The sequence below is a fragment of the Callospermophilus lateralis genome, chromosome 1 (assembly GCF_048772815.1).
Source record: "Callospermophilus lateralis isolate mCalLat2 chromosome 1, mCalLat2.hap1, whole genome shotgun sequence".
NCBI classification, from domain to species: domain Eukaryota; kingdom Metazoa; phylum Chordata; class Mammalia; order Rodentia; family Sciuridae; genus Callospermophilus; species Callospermophilus lateralis.
In genome coordinates this window covers 87,001,551-87,019,491 of record NC_135305.1, presented here as the reverse complement: position 1 = coordinate 87,019,491, position 17,941 = coordinate 87,001,551, and the positions used below count along the sequence as shown (strand labels likewise).

Below are 17,941 nucleotides of genomic sequence, written 5' to 3'. Positions count from 1 at the left end.
AGGCAAGAGGCAAGGTCAGAGCAGCAGGCAGGCAAAGCATCTGAGCACACAGGCCTGCCAACTTGGAAGACTTGAGGGTGTTTGCCTGGTAGGAGGGGAAGAGATGGGGTGGGGGTCCAGAGTGTGCAGGGATGTGTGTGATGGAGAATCCGAGGCTGTGTTCCGCCTTCAGCTATCATTAAGATAAAAATGCGCCCCTGCAGGAAGCTTGCATTCACCTACTTCACGTCTGGGTGACCCCTTAGCAGCCTGCATATCCCCGTTCACCGCCTGTCCCGTTCAATCGTTAAGTGCCACAAGGGGAAGGCCACGTGTGTCTCCTTGGGCCCTGTATCCCTGCCAAACCCCCAGAAGGCATGCTCTGCATGCTCTCTCAGGGCAAATTAGAAAGGGAGGGAAGGAAGGGCCTGTGTGCTCACAGAGCCTCTGCACCCTTTGAAGTCAGCCAGAGGACTGTCACTTATCAGGTGCCACCCAGTCAGGAGTGTTCTTGGGCATTGAAGACTGTGTTAGTCTCACCAGGAATGAATGGCAGGCATCTCTGCCCACCATCATCTTGCTGGGTCAATCTTCCAGAACCGGCAGAGGGGAAGGACGCTGCACAGACCAGGGTGGGAAGAAAAGAGACACAAGAAGAGGGGTGCGATCCTGCAATGGCGGCTGTGCCTGTGGTTAGCAGTCTTCTTTGGGTTTGACAGAAACCACCTGACTATTATCTTGTAAAACTATTTGAAGAATTATAAAACGGTAAGTGTGGAAAGCTCCCCTCACTTGGACCCTGTCAAGGTCAAATCATTCATGCTGGGGAAATGTGTCTCCTTTGAGAGCTGAGCTTGGAATCTCTCCCAGGCACCTGTGAGTAAAGGGGAGTGGGCCCTGCTATCTAAACAACACCTAAGACCTAACCCGATTTTTTTTCTTTTTAGAAGGCTCTTTAATACTTATTTCAAAGAGCACAGACCTTTCAATAAAGTTCAGGAACTGGCAAAGCTAAGCTGTGGCTTCAGAATCCACTGGACTGTAACCTGGAGCAAGGGGACTCCTGGGAATGTTTTCTCTCCTGAGAAATTGCATACGTTCAGGGACGCGTGTGAAGGGGAGTCCAGGACTCTCTTCCTCCTTCAGGTATCAGAGTAAAATGTCTTTTAATTATATGTATAATATTTTCAACTAGAAGGAAAAACAAAGGGTGAATGCTAGAAGTTGGGTAACTCTGGGTTGACTTGCTATATGAGCTAGGAACTGGGATTGAAAGGAGGAGATGGTATGACCGCTACCTCCTCTGGGAGGCCTCTCCAGCCTCTGGCATTGGCCAGGACCTCACCCATCCTTTGCTCTCGGTACCAACCATGGTATAGGGTTACCTCATGGTGCATCTCTGGGGAGGAGACATGCATGTGGTTCTCCTGGGCGTCCATCATGCCTGCATAGAGGTGTTCCAGCAAGATGGGGAGGAGATGGGGGTGCCCAGGTGCAAGCACTTAGCATGTAAAATGGAAAATAAACAGCTGCAGGGAGAGGAAGCCACGTGCTGTGGGGCCGGCTGGAATGTGTGGTTCTGACTGTTGGCAGAGGGGAGATAACGTGGGAGGGAGGGGAGCCCTGGACTTGGTCATGGATCAGCAGATCGACGTGGGTGTGGACGGCATGGACCCTTCCGAGGAGGCAGCAGGCCCCATTTCCACACTGTCCAGCAGTGGGCACCCCCCAATCCTCCCCACGCCCAGAAACGAATGCCCGCACGTCCATTTAACACGGCCAGCACCACCCTGCTAGCTCACTGCCGTGACCCCTTCCTGTCGTGACCTCCAGGAGACGGGAAATATCAGGGAACACACACGCTTCCTTGCTTGTTTGTTCTGGATGCTCCGGAGAAGCCTTGGGAAAGGAAGCTATTGCCAGAATGAACCCTGACTTACCGCGCGCAGCGGGCTCCGCTCTCGCCTTCAAACAGGAGTTTCTGCAGCACGCAGCCCTGGACGGCCGCCAGAACCCCACAGGGGCCGCCCTGCAGAGAAGCGCGTGTTACCACCAAGGCCAAGGGGCCCAGGGCAGAGCTCTGCTCCACCTCCCCAGCCCCCAGCCCCCTGGCCCAGGTTACAGGGCTCAAGTCCCCACTGCAATGTTCCCTCACAAACAGGACCCTGACATGTGACTGTCTGCAGTCAGCGTTGACCCTGAGTCACAGAGAGGGGGTAACAAGGCCCCCAGAGTAGGGATTAGACTACAATGTGTCAGGGGAGGAACACAGCTGTTCACAACCAGCTAGGTGTGAAGCCACAGGTGTCACCATAGGTTTCCTGTCATCCAGAGAAATGCTTCAATGTATACAGGCTATACAATTGTCTACCCAGCCTATCCTAAAGGCCGTCTCCTCCGGGAAGTCTTTCCTGACTACCTCAGTTGGTAGTGAGCCCCCTTCAGCAGCATCTGCTTATGTGAGCTCAGCTTGTGAGTCACCTCAGTACTCCAGGTGTGACTCTATCGCCTCCCATACTGCAATATGAAATTTCCAGGTGCTGTGGTGTAACTTGTAATCCCAGCAGCTTAGGAGACTGAGGCAGGAGGATCGTGAGTTCAAAGCCAGCCTCAGCAAAAGTGAGTCACTAAGCAACTCAGTGACACCTGTCTCTAAATAAAATACAAAATAGGGCTGGGGGAGTGGCTCAGTGGCCGAGTGCCCCTGAGTTCACTCCCCTGTAGCACCTCCCAAAAGGGTCTGTGGAACTGAGCAGCATCCACAGCCCCTGCAGTGCACCTGAGCAGACTGAGGGCCTCCTATTGCTCCCCCTCACCCAGGACCACTCCTAGCAAGTGGGTGCTCGGTTGAAATGACAGCTAAGAAGAGGGTCTGGATTTCCAGCTCTCACCCCACCAGTCACACGGGGAAGTTCCTGCACCAAGTGATACCTTGTCCAACATGAAGTGGCCAGCCCTGGATAAACCAGCCGATGCTTGTGGCATTACCCCAGCTGGGGGACGTCCCCACCCCGACCATGGTGACCCAGCGGAAAGCCCCTTGAGAACCCAAAGGTCAACCTGCCTTGTTCTGCACAATGCCATATTTTAAGGAAGCCGTGTCACTGAAGGAAAAACTCTGAAGTTTCCATTCTTCATTGAAGCAGCAAAAGCAAGAACCAAACAGAAGGGTCTTTATTTCCTGTGGAGAGGAGAAAGTCTGACTGGTTGTTTTAAAAGCAAACACTGCTGCAGTGCTCGGTGCTCAGCTGGACTCAAATTATAGCAGGGCAGTGCCTTCGCTAGCTGGGCTCCCTTTATTTTGCAAGCCCATTCTTCTCATATTTGAGGGAAGAGAAACCCGGCCCTAAGGGTCTCACCTCTGCACATCTGTAAGCCAAACAAGGCTGTGCTGACATGGGCCAAGATCTTCATAGGTGCCTTACAGAGGACTTGAAACACAAGATTCTCATTTTGCAAGGGACCTTGGAAGTCTTCTGAACTTCCACAGGAAAGACTAGAAGTTGACAAACCTGCCTCCAATTAAGTCTGAATTCCTGAGTGAGGGACTCTGGTATCAGCAGCTTTGGTTTTTATTTTGGTTTTGTTTTTGTAATGCTGGGGATCAAACCCAGAACTCCCCACATGCCAGGCCGAGCCACCTCCCCTGCCCGACTATCAGTACTTTTCAAACTGCCTCCGTGTGATTCCACTTTGCAGGCAGGTCTGAGAACCAGCGCTCTGGTACGGGGTTGGCAAACAACAACCCACAAACCAAATCCGGCCCCCATGTTTTTGTAAATAAAGTTTTATTGATACACAGAGGTGCTCATTTGTTTACATTTTGCCTACAGCTGCTTTTACATTACAACAGCAGAGATGAGTATTTGCAACAAAGACCATGGGTCACGCAAAGTAAAAAATATATACTGTCTAGCCCTTTAGGGCCACCTCTGAGTGATCCCCAGTGAACTCTGCTTGAACACCCCACCACCCCAAGAAGAGGCTCCAAAGGCAGCAGCCCCTTCATTTTTCAGAGTCCTGTCTTTAGATTCCGAGATGATATTGAGCTCACTGTCTACCTTCCATCAACCCAAGTTTCTGTGATCCAGAGCCCAGGAAGGACCCACCCCTCTCCACTGTCAGACCCTCAGAGGGGAAGGCACAGCCTCCCCACCCCCACGTTGGACCGCCCTCTCATGGCCATGATCTTAGATCCAAGGGGACCCTGAAGCCTCAGGGACCCACAGGTAGATTCTCCAACTCTCAGGTCAGGCTTTTTCTATAGTCTCCAAATACTTTCCACTAGAAGTGGTGATTATTTCTTTCCTTGAGTGTAGGGAAATCTCTATGGCAGAAGCCAAATGTGGGCCCATGACACATTGAATGTGTGAATCTGCCTTACATGGCCAGTTCCCCTTCTTGTGCCAACTACAATCCCCCATGTGTTTAAACTGCGTTTCTCATTTCTCAAGAACCTAGCAACTACAGAGACTTGGATTTTCTGGCTAAACTCCATCTCCATTATCGGAGCCACAGAGTGATTCAGGCTCAGCACAGTGTAGTTCACAGCCTGCAATGGGGGCTCTACGTGCCGTGGAGGCCGTGTGTCCTGAGCCGCCTTCTCTGTCGGCCTCTCTTTTTCTCTTTGCTTTTGGACATGATCTTTAGGTCTGACCCCAAAAGGGAGTACCCTCTGCAAAGAATTCTGGCCTTGTGGTTATAAGGCCAGAGCACCCACTCCCTGCTTTGGGGCTCCTGAAGTGTGTCTCCATCCTCTGGGAAGGGAAAGAAAGGGAGGCAGAGAGGAGGGAGATGGGAAAGGAAAGGACAAACCTCTAGGAAAACCCTGCACCTTGTGACCTGTGTGCTGAGTCAACCTGTAGTAAATGGGGGGAGAAGGAAGCCAGCTGTGTCCCCAGGAGGGTCTGTTTTTCCTCCTGGATCCTGGCTGAAAGGCCCATGGGGGACAGCCTCTGGCCAAGGGGAGCAGTGAGATCATGCTGGTGGCTGAGCACAGCAGGGAGTCCAGGACAGCCTGCAGAAGAGCAGCCGCTAAGGCCAGGGACCGGCTCCCTGTGTCCTGTGACCACTGACCTCTTCAGGAGGCCCCAGGCGTGAACCTGGATAGTGCTGAGGAATTGTTTGCCCTCCTTGTCCTTCCCTCATGGCAACCCAGCCAGAGCCCAGTGTGGGAGGCTGGCTTGGGATCAGAGCCAACCTCATGGGAACAATTATCCTGATCCCACCCCACTCTGGGGGTGTCCTTTAGGGATGCGGTAAAGCCGCTCTGAGCCACACAAGGAACTGGGTTCTGTGGTATTTGGATGGGGAGGGTGTAACCCACGCTTCTCCATCTAGGGGAAGCTCGACAGGACCTGAACCATTTTCCTGACCCTTGAGTAAGGTTTTCTTCTACATCACACCCAAATTTCCATTTCAACAATGATCAAGGCATTACAATGAGAAGGACTGCACCAAAAATATCAAAATCACCGCAGCCATATCAGGATGTGTTTTAACGTGGAACTCTCCTGACACTTCCAAGTTGACACCTACCTTTGCTACAGAGAGGTCAATTGGCTTTGATGCTACTTGCAGCTTGAGTACTGATGGGGCTGGGGACAGGATGACCTCTTCCTTTATCAATGTATCATCCACATCCACATCCTCTGGGTGGGGGAGAAAAATAGACCACGTCATGACTCACAGAGAACAGAATATAAAGTCAATGGTGCTGTGTGACAAGTCCAGAGAAGGTTTAGGGGTTAGGATGGCTCCTCCAGCCTCCACCCCAGCCTCTGCTAGAGGTCTCAGGGCTTCAGCAGAAGGAAAGAAACCAGATCAAGAGGGACCTTGTTCCTTGTTACGGTCCCTCCCTGGTTATGCCACAAGGATACGGGTGGGTGATACTTAGCGACGGGTCCACTAGGAAATGCCACGTGGGGATACAGCATGAATGGAGTGCCTAGGACCTGAGCCACCAAGCCCAGCCAAGAAAAAACCTAGCTCAGAGGCACTCCGACCCACAGCAGGCACGATGCACACATCTCTCACCCTGAGAAAAACGCGAGGAGGCCAGAATTAGGAAAGAAAATGAAACGTTTCTGAAAAAAACAACTCTAGCCATAGTTTATTACTGTTGTGCTTTACATTATTGGCCTCTTGGATTGTGTCACCTAACCCGCATAATGGCCCAATGAAAGAATCGTGCTTTTTTTTTTTTTTTTTTTTTGTGCTAGGGATCAAATCCAGGGCCTCCTGCACACCGGGCAAGCCTCTCCCCCGAGATGCACCCTCAGCCCAAGAGAATAAAATGAATACCCCCAACGACAGACTTCGGGAGTCACTGACCCCGAGTCAGGCAGATGGGAAGTGGCAGAGACAGGATATAAACCCAGGCCGACTGCCAACCATTCAGCCATCCTAGGTTCCTACCTGTCCTGGATCTCCTGCCAGAAGAGATGCTAAGCCAGATTTCAGATACAGTCCTCTTACAGCTGGAGCAACGGAGGCCCTGAGAGCCGCCGCCAAAGTCTTCAGCAGCACCAGCCTGTGAATTTCTAGCTGGGTGAGCCCCCCCACCCCCAAAACTGGCCCTTCTAATACTGCGACTGTATTTACCAGAGCTCTCAGATAGGGGACCCAGGGAGAAACCATCTCAAGGCAAGTGTGCTGGCAAAGCGGAGCAGGACAGATGTCAGCAGGACATCTGTGAATGCGGTCCCCTACACATGCAGCTAGAGTGGGCCTATTGTGGAGTGGGGGGTGTCAACAGGTCAATATCCCCAGGACACATAGCTTATATCTTCCTCTATAGCCTCCTTATTTCCCGGAGGGGAGAATTAGCCATAGCACAAGGCAAATGCCTGACACTCGGTGAATGAGGAGACAGATTCTACCTTTGGGCTGAAAAAAAAGAAGTTGTTTGGGTTGGGCACCGTGTCATACGCCTGTCATCCCAGCAGCTTGGGAGGCTGAGGCAGGAGGATCAAAAGTGAGGTGCTAAGCAACTCTGTGAGACCCTGACTCTAAATAAAATACAAAATAGGGCTGGGGATGTAGCTCAGTGGTCGAATGCCCTGGAGTTCAATCCCTGGTACAGCCCCTCCAAAAAAAGTCTGGAATTTACATAAGAAGATGAATTTAAATGAGAAGCCATCTTAATGGGAATCTCTGTAAAAGCTATCCTGTGACCATAGCTTTTTTATTTTTATTTTTTTTTATTTTTTTTTGGCCGTGCTGGGGATAAGCTCAGGGTCTCACACGTGCTAGGCAAGTGCATTTACTACTGAGCCACAACCCCAACCCCTGTGTGACCATAGCTTTATAAAAGGAACTTGAAATCATAAAGAACAGATGTCTTCATTTTACCCAGCAACAGAAATGGCTCTTAACAACATGGTGCCCAGTGGAGAAAGCCAGAGACCCAGCAAGGCACACAATACCATGTAGCTATAGTGCCACACACGTGTGAGAACACACACACACAAGTGAAAAAGACACAGGCAAAGCCTGAGCAATGGTCGCTCCTGGAGGAAGAAGTTCCAGAGACAGTGGTTGGTGAAGATAAAGAGAAATCAGCAGGAAGAAAGGAAGAGGGAGAAGGGAGGCTGATGGGCAGAATTTTGCAGAGGTTGACATGGAGACCATTGGCTGGAAGAACAGAGATCTGTAATTAATTCCACCCTGGGAACCTAGGGCCCCAGACAAGGGGCAGAGTAACCTTAGTGACGGCCAGGCCCAGAAGGTCTCCTGGTGGTGACCGGGCCAGGCTACTTCCTGATGGCCAGAAGCGGCAGAAGCGGTGGTATGTAAGCCTATTTGGAGGCCTCTGTTTAGTCTGGGGTTGTCAGGGAGGAGGCCCAGTCTGAAACACGCTCTCCCTAGGCCAAGAGTGGTCCGGGGTGGAGGCTGGGAGCCCAGGGAAGCTGACTCCATGAAGCACAGGCAGGAGGGGGCAGGTAGCCTCCGTTGGCTTCTACAGGGAGGAACTGGCCCAGTGCAGGGAGCGGGTTCAGGACCACATAGAAGGCCTCAGGCCCAGATGTGGCGAGACCGCTGTGCAAGGGAAAAACAAAGCACTCTGGAATGACACGTTGGCCAAGCCGACTGAACCAGCTGCAAATGCCAGTGGTTTGCGAATGCTATTTTAAGGTTCTCATATAAATGTCTGGTGGAAAAGGAAAGAAGTAAGGGTTTTTGTTTTCCCATATCAACGTTTTATCTACCCGGCAGAGGAATAAAAATGAAATAAAACTTTTTTGTGTGTATGTGTATACACAGATACGTGTATATATATGATATGTATATACACACACATATATATGGTATTTCAAGTAGGAGTCAAAGATACCAAGGAGAAAGATGCTCATCCTTTGGATTCTACAGAGAGAATGGGCTACGTAGCTCTTTTCCTGTATGAGCAATTTGAATGTGACATCTATATTAGTGGGTCAAGATATGTTCTAGAAGCATCCAACATCAGAAACTCAGCCATCTGCCAGGCTCTGGTTTTGATAAAGGACCCCATCGCCCTCCACCAGTGCCCCAGGCTGAAACTGCAACTGCAACTCTCTCCCACCCAGCGTTGCTCCTGCCTCTGGATTTTTCTGCCTCCGGAATGTCTTGTGTGTGCCCTCCACCTTCCTTCCTCCAATGCTACGGGAATCAGTGTCTCGGGTGCTTCTCGGATGACTCTGTGAGGGACAGAGGAGGTACAGAGATGAAGAAGTACCACCCCTGCCCGGAGGGAGACAGTGCCAAATTGCAACATGACATGGTTAAGTGCAGAAATAGGAACGAGTGCAAGGTTTTAGGGGCGAGACAATGAATTCTGCCATAAAGGGTCAAAGAGCCCCATAGAGATGGTATTTGAACAGACCCCTGAAATACCCAGAGGTCTTCCCAGAAAGAATAGGGGCCTCATCACATCTCTGGACTATCCCAAGAGCCCCTCTCCAGTCTCCAGTGTGCAGTTTCTTACCCTAAAATCCATCCTATATCTAAATTAGATAGAGCCCTAAAAGCACAGCACAGATGTTCAAGGGCTCCTTTCTGCCCAGCAAATTCCCGTGCGCCCCTTTAGCACAGAAACAGTCCTCTCTGCTTCCCCAGTCTTCTCCAGCCTCGTCCCCACCAACCACCCACTTCCCTCCAGGTCACTCTCCTCCAGCCATTCATTCATTGTCTCTCTTTCTCTCTCTCTCTCTCTCTCTCTCTCTCTCTCTCTCTCTCTCTCCTAAAAGCTATTGCCCATGTGGTTCCTGCCCCATGCCTATATGGCAAGACCTTGCCCGTCCTTCTAAGTTCAATCTAAATGCTACCTCTCTATGGAAACTTCCAGAACCCACCACAGGACTTGGCTTCCATGTCCACTGGGGTAGCTGAGCACACTGTCCACACTGAGAAGACACCTCTCCTCCTTGGTCCCACACAACTCTGTCTTCCAAGAAGGCATGGTGTCCTTCGCTCAGCTGGGTCTGCCCTCAGTGGAGCCTCGCCCACACCCTGGCAGGCAGGAGTTGCTAACAAAAGTTTACTGAATTGAACCACAGAAAAATGCACCAGGGTGGGGAAGGGGAGGCCATGCTGGTAACCAAATTTAACACTTTTTTTCTACACTACTGTGGCAACCCCTTCCCCCAAGCCAACTCTACTCTTCTGACTCCCATAAACTCTCTTAGTGGGACCCCGTGCAGTGGCACACACCGGTATCCCAGCGGCTCAGGAGGCTGAGGCAGGAGGATCACAAGTTCAAAACCAGCCTCAGCAACTTAGCAAGACCCTGTCTCAAAATAAAAAATAAAAAAAGCTGGAGATGTGGCTCAGTGGTTAATATCCCTGGGTTCAAAAAAAAAAAAAAAAATCCACCAACTCTCTTAGTGATGGGGTCCACTGGTCTCTTTCCCTTTTCCTTTCCTATACCTCTAGCTGAGTCAGTAGCAGAGAGTGTCTGCCTGTCTCAGGAAACACGTGCACACACACACTCACACTTCAAACACCTGGCTTCTAAGAATGCTAAAGGCCTTCCTTCCAATAGATGCTCTCTGGGTTCTGAAGGCCAGAAGCTGCTTTGCTTTGTGTCCAAACACGAGTGGCTTTCACCGGAATATCTTCAAGTACAGCACCTCCCAGAAGGCTTTGAATGCCAGGGCTTCCTGTCTCCATCCTTCACTCTGCACAGCCAGGTTCAGAAACGTGCCCTTCCTGGGTAGGCCCCAGTGATCCCCACCAGCCATTTCTGGTGATTAAAACTCAGAGGCTCCGTTACCTCTGAAGGGAGTTAAGCAGAATAAACAAAGCCCTGCCTGCACAGTTCAGAGGCCTGCCCCTGGCTTTCAACTTGATCAAAGCAGACTGTCGGGCGCACGTCTCACACGAGGAACTTCTGACGGGGGCATTGCTCTCTTCCTGCAGCTTAAAAGGGAATGCTTAAAAAATGGAGAAGAAAAGCATGTGAGAACAGCTTTCGTCAGCCAGAGTGGCCCAGTAGGTAACCGGCTGGCTTCCGGGAGGGGAGCAAGCGGCGACAGCACGGGAGTCCATCCCTTCCCGTCCAGTCCTTGGCCCGTTGTCCTTGGTTCTTCAGTGGCTTTTGCCAAGCCCTCAGTCTTGGAGGGTACAGAATTGCAGAGAGAGAAAAAAAAATTGCTTCAAAACTAGAGTGGAAAAAAACGTTCCCTATCTTGATCTCAGAGGACAGTTGCGCAGATGTATCCACACGAGAAATGCCCAGGGCTGAACGCTGGGGGTGTGTGCACCTTATACACTTGGGTATTTGTATTCCACACCTCGATAGTACATCTATAAACTTTTTAGTGCATTATAGGTATACACAAGAGTGGGGTTTATTTTGACATGGTCACAAATGCATATAACACAGCTTTTTCCATTTCGATCCCCAGGACTACCTCTTTTCCTCTCTCCTCCCTCCCCCTGTTCCCTTCCTCTCCTCTACAGTCTTCCTCCTATTTATTTATTTATTTTTGGTACTAGGGATGGAACCCAGGGGTGCTTTACCCCTGAGCCACATCCCCAGCTTTTTTATTTTTTATTTCGAGACAAGGTCTTGCCAAGCTGCTTTGGGCCTCACAAAGTTGCTAAGGCTGGCTTTGAACTCATGATTCTCCTACCTTAGCCTCCCATGCCACTGAGATTACAGGTGTGCGCCACCACACCAGGCACTTCTATTGAAATTGGTGCCTTCTGGTTACATATAAAATTGGGATGCATTGAGGTATCTTCGTGCATGCGCCTAGGATAATTTGGTCCATTTCATTCCCTCGTTCTTCCCCTTTCCCTCTCCGTCTCCCTCCCCCTTGTTTATAAATTTTTAAAAAGGATGAACCTCTCCAGGCAGAGCAATACTCATATTTTAACCATGAACTGACTTCTGAAAACCTCAGTAGGTTCTGAGTGGTCTTAAAAGAAACTGCAAATGCAGAAGGGGATCCCCTGATCCCCCAACCCCAGCCTGCACCAGAAGTGACCAGCTTTCCCAAAAGGATTTCTCCAGGAGAGAAAGTCAGTAGCCAAAGAAGACATCAACAGAGAGGAGAGAAGCCTGCCCCTGCTTCCTGAGGCCAGGTGACATGACAGGGGCCCCTGCCCCAGCCAGGAGAGAGCACCTGTCACCCACCACCCCAGGCAGAGCAATCAGAGAGGACTCTGATGGGCACAGCAGAGAGGCACTGGCCACACCTACCAAGCTGCAGGGCACCCAGGTCATCATCCACCTTGTCAGACGCCAGTGGTTGATTTTTCCTGGAAAAAAAGAAAAGGTCAATGTGCTGGGGAATGACAGAGAAATGCAAACAGTAGAGGAGACTGGAAGGAATGCTGGTGGGAGTCCAGTCGGGGGGGGTTCTTTCCAGTACTGGCCCAGTCACCCAGAGCGTGGCTTCCCCTCTCTCGGGACAGGCTCCACGTGCATGACACCACCAAATGGCCTCCAGGGTGCCTGTCAATGCTGTGTTCTCACAAAGAGGTACCCACACCAGTCAACATAGGACAGTCAGCTCCATCGTTTGACACCTGCCAAGCCCTGAATGCCAACACATTTCACTGATGTCACTATGATACTGCAGGGAGACACACAAAGAGATCAAGTTCTTGTAATCATTGCACAGACTTTTTTCATCTAATCTCTATGAGCTTTTTGTTTGTTTTCTCTCCCCGAGTGTCCTTGTAAAGTCATCAGATGCCATGTACGAGACCTCTGAGATGTACCAACACGTTTAAAGGAACCTGCCCTGTATCTATCCCTCTGTTATCTAAAAATTTGACCTGTGATTCTGATTTGTAAATTTGAGTCTATACCTGTTGCTTCCTTAACATGGTCCACCTGTATGGTCGCTCCCTTAGATTATTTTTGTTCTGGAGCATGTATCCATCTACACTAAAGGAAAATAATTTTTTTAAAGACTCCATTAAAAATAACAACATTACATCATTACATCACTCTCTGAAAGCCATTCACTATGTTTCAAAATGACAGCTCTTTTGAACCTGGCTTTGAAATATCTCTTCCTCCAACATCCGTGCCGGGTAAGAGATGATTGAAGTAACAATCGGAGTCTTGCCACAGTACACTCTATTGAACCAGTTTCCTCCTGAAGATGTATGGAGGGTGTGAATGGAAGACCACAGAGGACGTCCAGTCCTCAACCCATGAGCACGTGCTGCTTTGGACTCCTGCTTTCTTGGGCTGGTTTTAACCCGGGCCACCTCCCTCCCTGGCAGCCCCACCCTCCACTAGACCTCGGCACTTGGCCCTGCCATTTTCCTCCCTTCAAACCCCAAATCCCCTTAGTCCAACACCTCCAGGAGTCTACAGGTGCTCTTGATGGGGTGTGGGAGGAGGATGAGCTGGAAAGAGGGGTTGAGGCATGGAGGAGTGGGGGCGTGGGGGAGGGAGCCCATGGCCACGGGGAAGAATGAGCTGCACGTGACCAGAAGCCTCTGCACCACACTTGGCTGGGTACCTGAGCCCCCTGACCTGTCCCTTCAGAACGGTCTCATCTGGAGACTAAGGCAAGGCACCATCCCCTTGCTGTGCCTCAGTGTCCCTGTCAGAAAAGTGAGCACAGAGGCAACAGCACTAGATGGCCTCCAATACAGGCAGGGGACAACAGGGGCAAAGCCTGCTCACGTACACCCCACGTCCACCAGCGTCTCCCTCAAACCCACTGATGTTCTCAGCCTCTCCATCTCTCACCCGGATTATCTTCACCTTGCTGCTCTTCTGATCATGAGCGTGGCTCACCCCTCAGCCCCCCAGGGCTCCACAGGTCATCTTTCTACAAAGCACGTCTGACCACGACACTGCAGCCTAGCTGCAATGCTCCAAGGGTTCCCCATCATCGCCCCCATTGCCGTTAACAATGATGATTATATTTATTAAGAAAATAAGAACAACAACAAATCCCTTCTGGCTCCCTTCACCATTCCAGGCACTCTGCTAAGTGCTTTGCAAACCTCAGAATTCATCTCCTTCTCAGAACAGCTTGACGAAGCAGATATTTCAGCGTCTCACAGAGGTTTAGTGATTTTTCCAGGATTACATAGCAAATTAATGGCAGCACAGGTGTAAACTCAAACAATGACTCCTAAGATAATGGCAATAACTACCACACACACAGCTTCCTTGTAAAATAAAACCCTGTCCATGAGGGTATCCTCCAAGGCTCTCCATGACCTGGCACCTACTGCCCAGCCTCATGGCCCCCTGGGCCACTCTACTCTACCTGCTTTTCTTCTATGCTGAATATCTGAGCCCAGGCCCCTATACCTTTCCATAAGCTGCTCATTCCATGTAGAATGTCCTTGACAAGCTCATCATACTAATCCCCTAAAGCCTACCTGGAATGTTCCCTCCTTCCTTCTCAACTCCAAAGCATGTCGAGACTCATTTCTTCACTCACCCTCCCAGTGTCTGTGTGGGGTTATCAGGCAGGCTTATCTCCCCACCCAGGGGAGACCCAGAGGTGTACGATGAACAGACATAAGCTGCACAGGACGTGGTGTGGTGGGCTGGCCCCCAAGGATACACACATCCTAATCCCCATAGCCTGCAAATGTCACATGGCAAAAGCCATTTTGCAAATGGGATTGTGGAGGATCTTGTGATGGAGAGGAAGGTCATCCTGGATTCTCCAGGAGGGACCTATGGAGTCACGAAGGCCCATATAAGAAAAAGGCAGAAGATGTGACCCAGAAGAGGAGGAGATGTAGTGATAATAGCAGAGACAAGAGTGTTGTGCTTTGCAGGCAGAGGAACTGGCCACAGGCAGAAGAGGACAGGCAGGTGCCAGGAGTGAGAAGGCTCCAGCGCAGCCAGCCTGCCAGCTCCTTGACTTTCGTCCCGTGGAACCCATCTCAGACATCAGCCTCTGGAAATGTGAGATAATAAATTCTAGTGTAAAGCCACTGGTAATCTGCTACAGCATCGAGGAGCCAGTAAAACCCCTGGTAAGAATTGTCACCAAGGAGGAAGAAAGAACTCTCTTGGTCTCCCAGGTCCTGGGGGTCCAGCTTGTGGCCAGTGTTCCATGAATGCGTGTTGAATGCCCGAGTGACTCTCAGAGAAGCAACTTACACAAGTTCTCACGACTCAGAAGTGACAGAGCCAGGACCCTGAGTCAGGCCGCTGGCTTCAAATATCCCACTTTCCTCTCTCCTCCTATTTGCATGTCTTTCTCCTGCCCAGAAGCTTCCATGCGATAAAATGCAACCATCCCTACTGTTCCCTGGGCTCCTGAAGGCAGGCAGGTGGCCCTGAGCCATGATGGAGAGGGTGGGGATGATGTTCCCAGCGCAGAGGGAACAGCGGGGCCTCTCCCTGGTCACAAGACTTCCACCCAGAGGGCCATCCATCAGCTGTGAGGGCAGCTTAGAGGCTTTGTGCCTGTTTCCCATAGAGCTCGCCGGAGGAGCCTTCAAGTGACATTTACCCATGGAGACTGTGCTTACTGTTCTTTTCATGTGTCCCTTTGTGGTGTAAGCTTTGAGTTTAGAAGGTCAGTTTAAAAGCATGTTCTTGCCTTTGAGTGAACACTATTATGAACAACAATGACAAAAAGAATCAAGGGGCTCAAATGCACTTTCAAAGTGTAATTGTGCAGACGGCCCAGAGATGTGTGTCAAAGTGTGTGTCTAGAAAGTCCCCGGGGCCCAGGCAGCAGACACCCTGCTCTGTCTGAGGTCTCCGCCCCACAGAGAGAAGCCGGGGCCAGGGTAGCGTGTTCAGGCCTACACAGGATCAGGACTCAATTCCTGAGTGACTGAGTTCTTGGCTGAATAAAAAGTGCCACTAGGAGACGTGGGTTCTTGTCCCTGCTCTCCCCTACTCTACATGGCCTTGAGCAAGTCACTTACCCTCTGTGGGTTTCAGGTTCTTGGACTGTTCCATGGGCAAAGCCTGAGGTCTCTACTCACCATGGAACACAGGGACTCTGAAGGACTGGCGTGCCCTGGTCACGGTCTTGTGGAAGGTCGTTCAAGCCTTTGCCTCCTGAAGGTTCAGCAGGAACCCACCAGCTCTTAACATGACACAGACATTTGGCACTCGGCACATGACTGAATTAGTTATGTGTTACAAAAGAAAGCTGACTCTTTAGAATTAAGATATCGATCACTTACTATCAAACTCGATTCAGTATCAGAACCCAGTGTCAATGGAGTTCAAATGGATCTCCACCCGTGTGACCCAAAATCTAGAATATAGGAAATCAACATAAATTTTTACCAATTCAGTGACACCCCCAGCACACCTAACCAAAGCAATGTAAAATTAAAAAAAAAATGTCCACTGAAAATGTGCTTAAATTAAAAAACCCTTAAACACACAAGAGAATGATACACCATGAGTGAACACCAGCAGACGGCACACAGGGCTCTCGGGAAATCAGGACGATGGAACAACAATCTAAGAGACACTGTCCATTAGAGAGATGGGAGAAAATATTTTAAGAGGGAATGGAAATTATAAGAAAAGGAGACACTATGAAAAAAGAACAAGCAGCTTATGCAGTCCTGCCATAATTGATTTATGGGCGTATAGTGATGGCAATGGATGACATGAAGAATACTGAAAAAAATCCATGAGTTTGAAGGAGGAGGAAGAGAGGAGGGAAGGGAATATGGAGGGAGAGTGCGAGAGACAGAGAACAGAAAAGTCCTTCTCTATAGAATACTGCCAACCACCAAATGTACAAGAAAAGATAAAATGGGAAAAGTCACCATTTTATACCAATCTAATCCTTTATGGAACAAGATCATCAATATATACCACTAGATGAAAGGTGTTTGAGGAACAAGGTATTTTGAAAGTTACGAATTACTTACTAAGTGCAAAGGGGAAATTATCTTATGACAATGAAGAGATTGACCTAGACCACCGTATGAGTGGTCCTACTTAGTATTACCAAGAATAAAACAAAGTGACATTAGGAGCTCCTGGTGTGACATGATGGGAAGGACACAGCAGCACATACACATTGTCTCTGCCCAGAAAGTGCTTAAGGTAAACCTAGGAAGGAGACAGACCTGCAAATCTAGAATATAAGCATCCTTCAGACAATAAGTTAATGCTCTTGGTAAAAAACTGAAACTATATGAGATTAAAATAGATCTGAGATGCAAGTCAACTAAAACAATGGGTGAACCCTGAATGGATCCTAGATTGAAAAAAAAAAAAGTCCGAGAACACTTAGGGGATGTTTGGAAGGAATTTTGTTATGGACTATGTGTTAGATGATGCTACTGAACCAACATGAAGTTTTTTGGGTGCGACAATTATACTGCGATTGTGTAAGAGAATATTCTCGTCCACGAAAAACACATGCTGAAATATTTGCAGGTGAAATGCTATGATACCCGAATTTCACTTTCAAATGATCATCAAAAATGTGTGTATATGTAAATACATAAATACTGAAGCCCAATGTACATTTACAAGGAGTTACAGAAGGACAGATAAAGAGGATTTTGGAAAAGAAAAGGTTGAAAACACAATTGCTAAGAGTTTTCCAGACAGGAATCCTCACAGAAACGAATGGAACCTCAATGAGACATGTAAAAATAAACACACATCTACACAAGTCATATCGAAACTACCAGAATATCAAAGAGAATGAGAAAAATCTTAGCAAAAAGGTCAATTACCCATAAACAACAATGACTTATATAACAGACCTCAGTAGCAACAAAAAAGGCTGTAAACCAATGAAATAACATCTTCAGAGAACTGAGAAAGCTTAACAGGCAACTTCGAAATTCCCAGCCAACATATCCTTAAAAATAAGGACAGAGGGGAGACATGTGGGGTCAAAGACAAAAGTTTACTTTCACAGACCTTTACCAAGTGAACTGCTACAGGGCTTAATTATTTCAGGAAGAAGGAAATTGAACTTAGAAAGAAAGCCTACAATAGGAGTAATGGTGAGAAAAGAAACTCTAGACACTTAAATAAACCTGAATGATAATGAGATACAATAAAAACAACAGGAATAATTACAACAGCAACTGATCCTAATCAAAATCTTAAAAATAACTGCTAAGACCCTAAAAACATAATGTACATTTTCCAAATTAGAAAAGAAAAGAAAAAATACAGACCAGTTAATCACAAGAAAGTGCTGCTAGAAAACAGTTTGGCATTCCTTCAAACAGTATACCATTACCAGGAGAAGGAACTAAAGAGACACTTCTCTAAAGAAACAAAAATTGCCAACAAATATGAAAAAAAAAATGTTTGACATCTCTAGCAATCAGCATATCAAAACTACAGGAAGATTTCATCTTACTCCAGTCAGAATGGCAATCATCAAGAATACAAACAACAATAAATGTTGTCGATGACGTACGGGGAAAGGTACACTCACATTGTTGGGAGAACTGCAAATCAGTTCAATTACCTATACACAACAATGACTTACATAACCACTCTGGGAAGCAGTATGGAGATTCCTCAAAAAACTGG

At 48.8% G+C, this 17,941-nt stretch overlaps 1 protein-coding gene across 1 annotated transcript in view; it reads right to left on the bottom strand.

Moving 5' to 3' along the window:
• The window catches only part of Mindy4 (MINDY lysine 48 deubiquitinase 4), a 111,092-nt gene that overhangs the window by 44,754 nt on the left and 48,397 nt on the right, over positions 1-17,941 (bottom strand). The window contains exons 6-9 of the mRNA XM_076863769.2: positions 11,666-11,724; positions 5,518-5,630; positions 3,044-3,160; positions 1,920-2,008 (exon numbers count right to left, since the gene is read on the bottom strand). Coding sequence (XP_076719884.2) covers positions 1,920-2,008; positions 3,044-3,160; positions 5,518-5,630; positions 11,666-11,724 — 378 coding nt within the window. The remainder of the gene's footprint in view (positions 1-1,919; positions 2,009-3,043; positions 3,161-5,517; positions 5,631-11,665; positions 11,725-17,941) is intronic.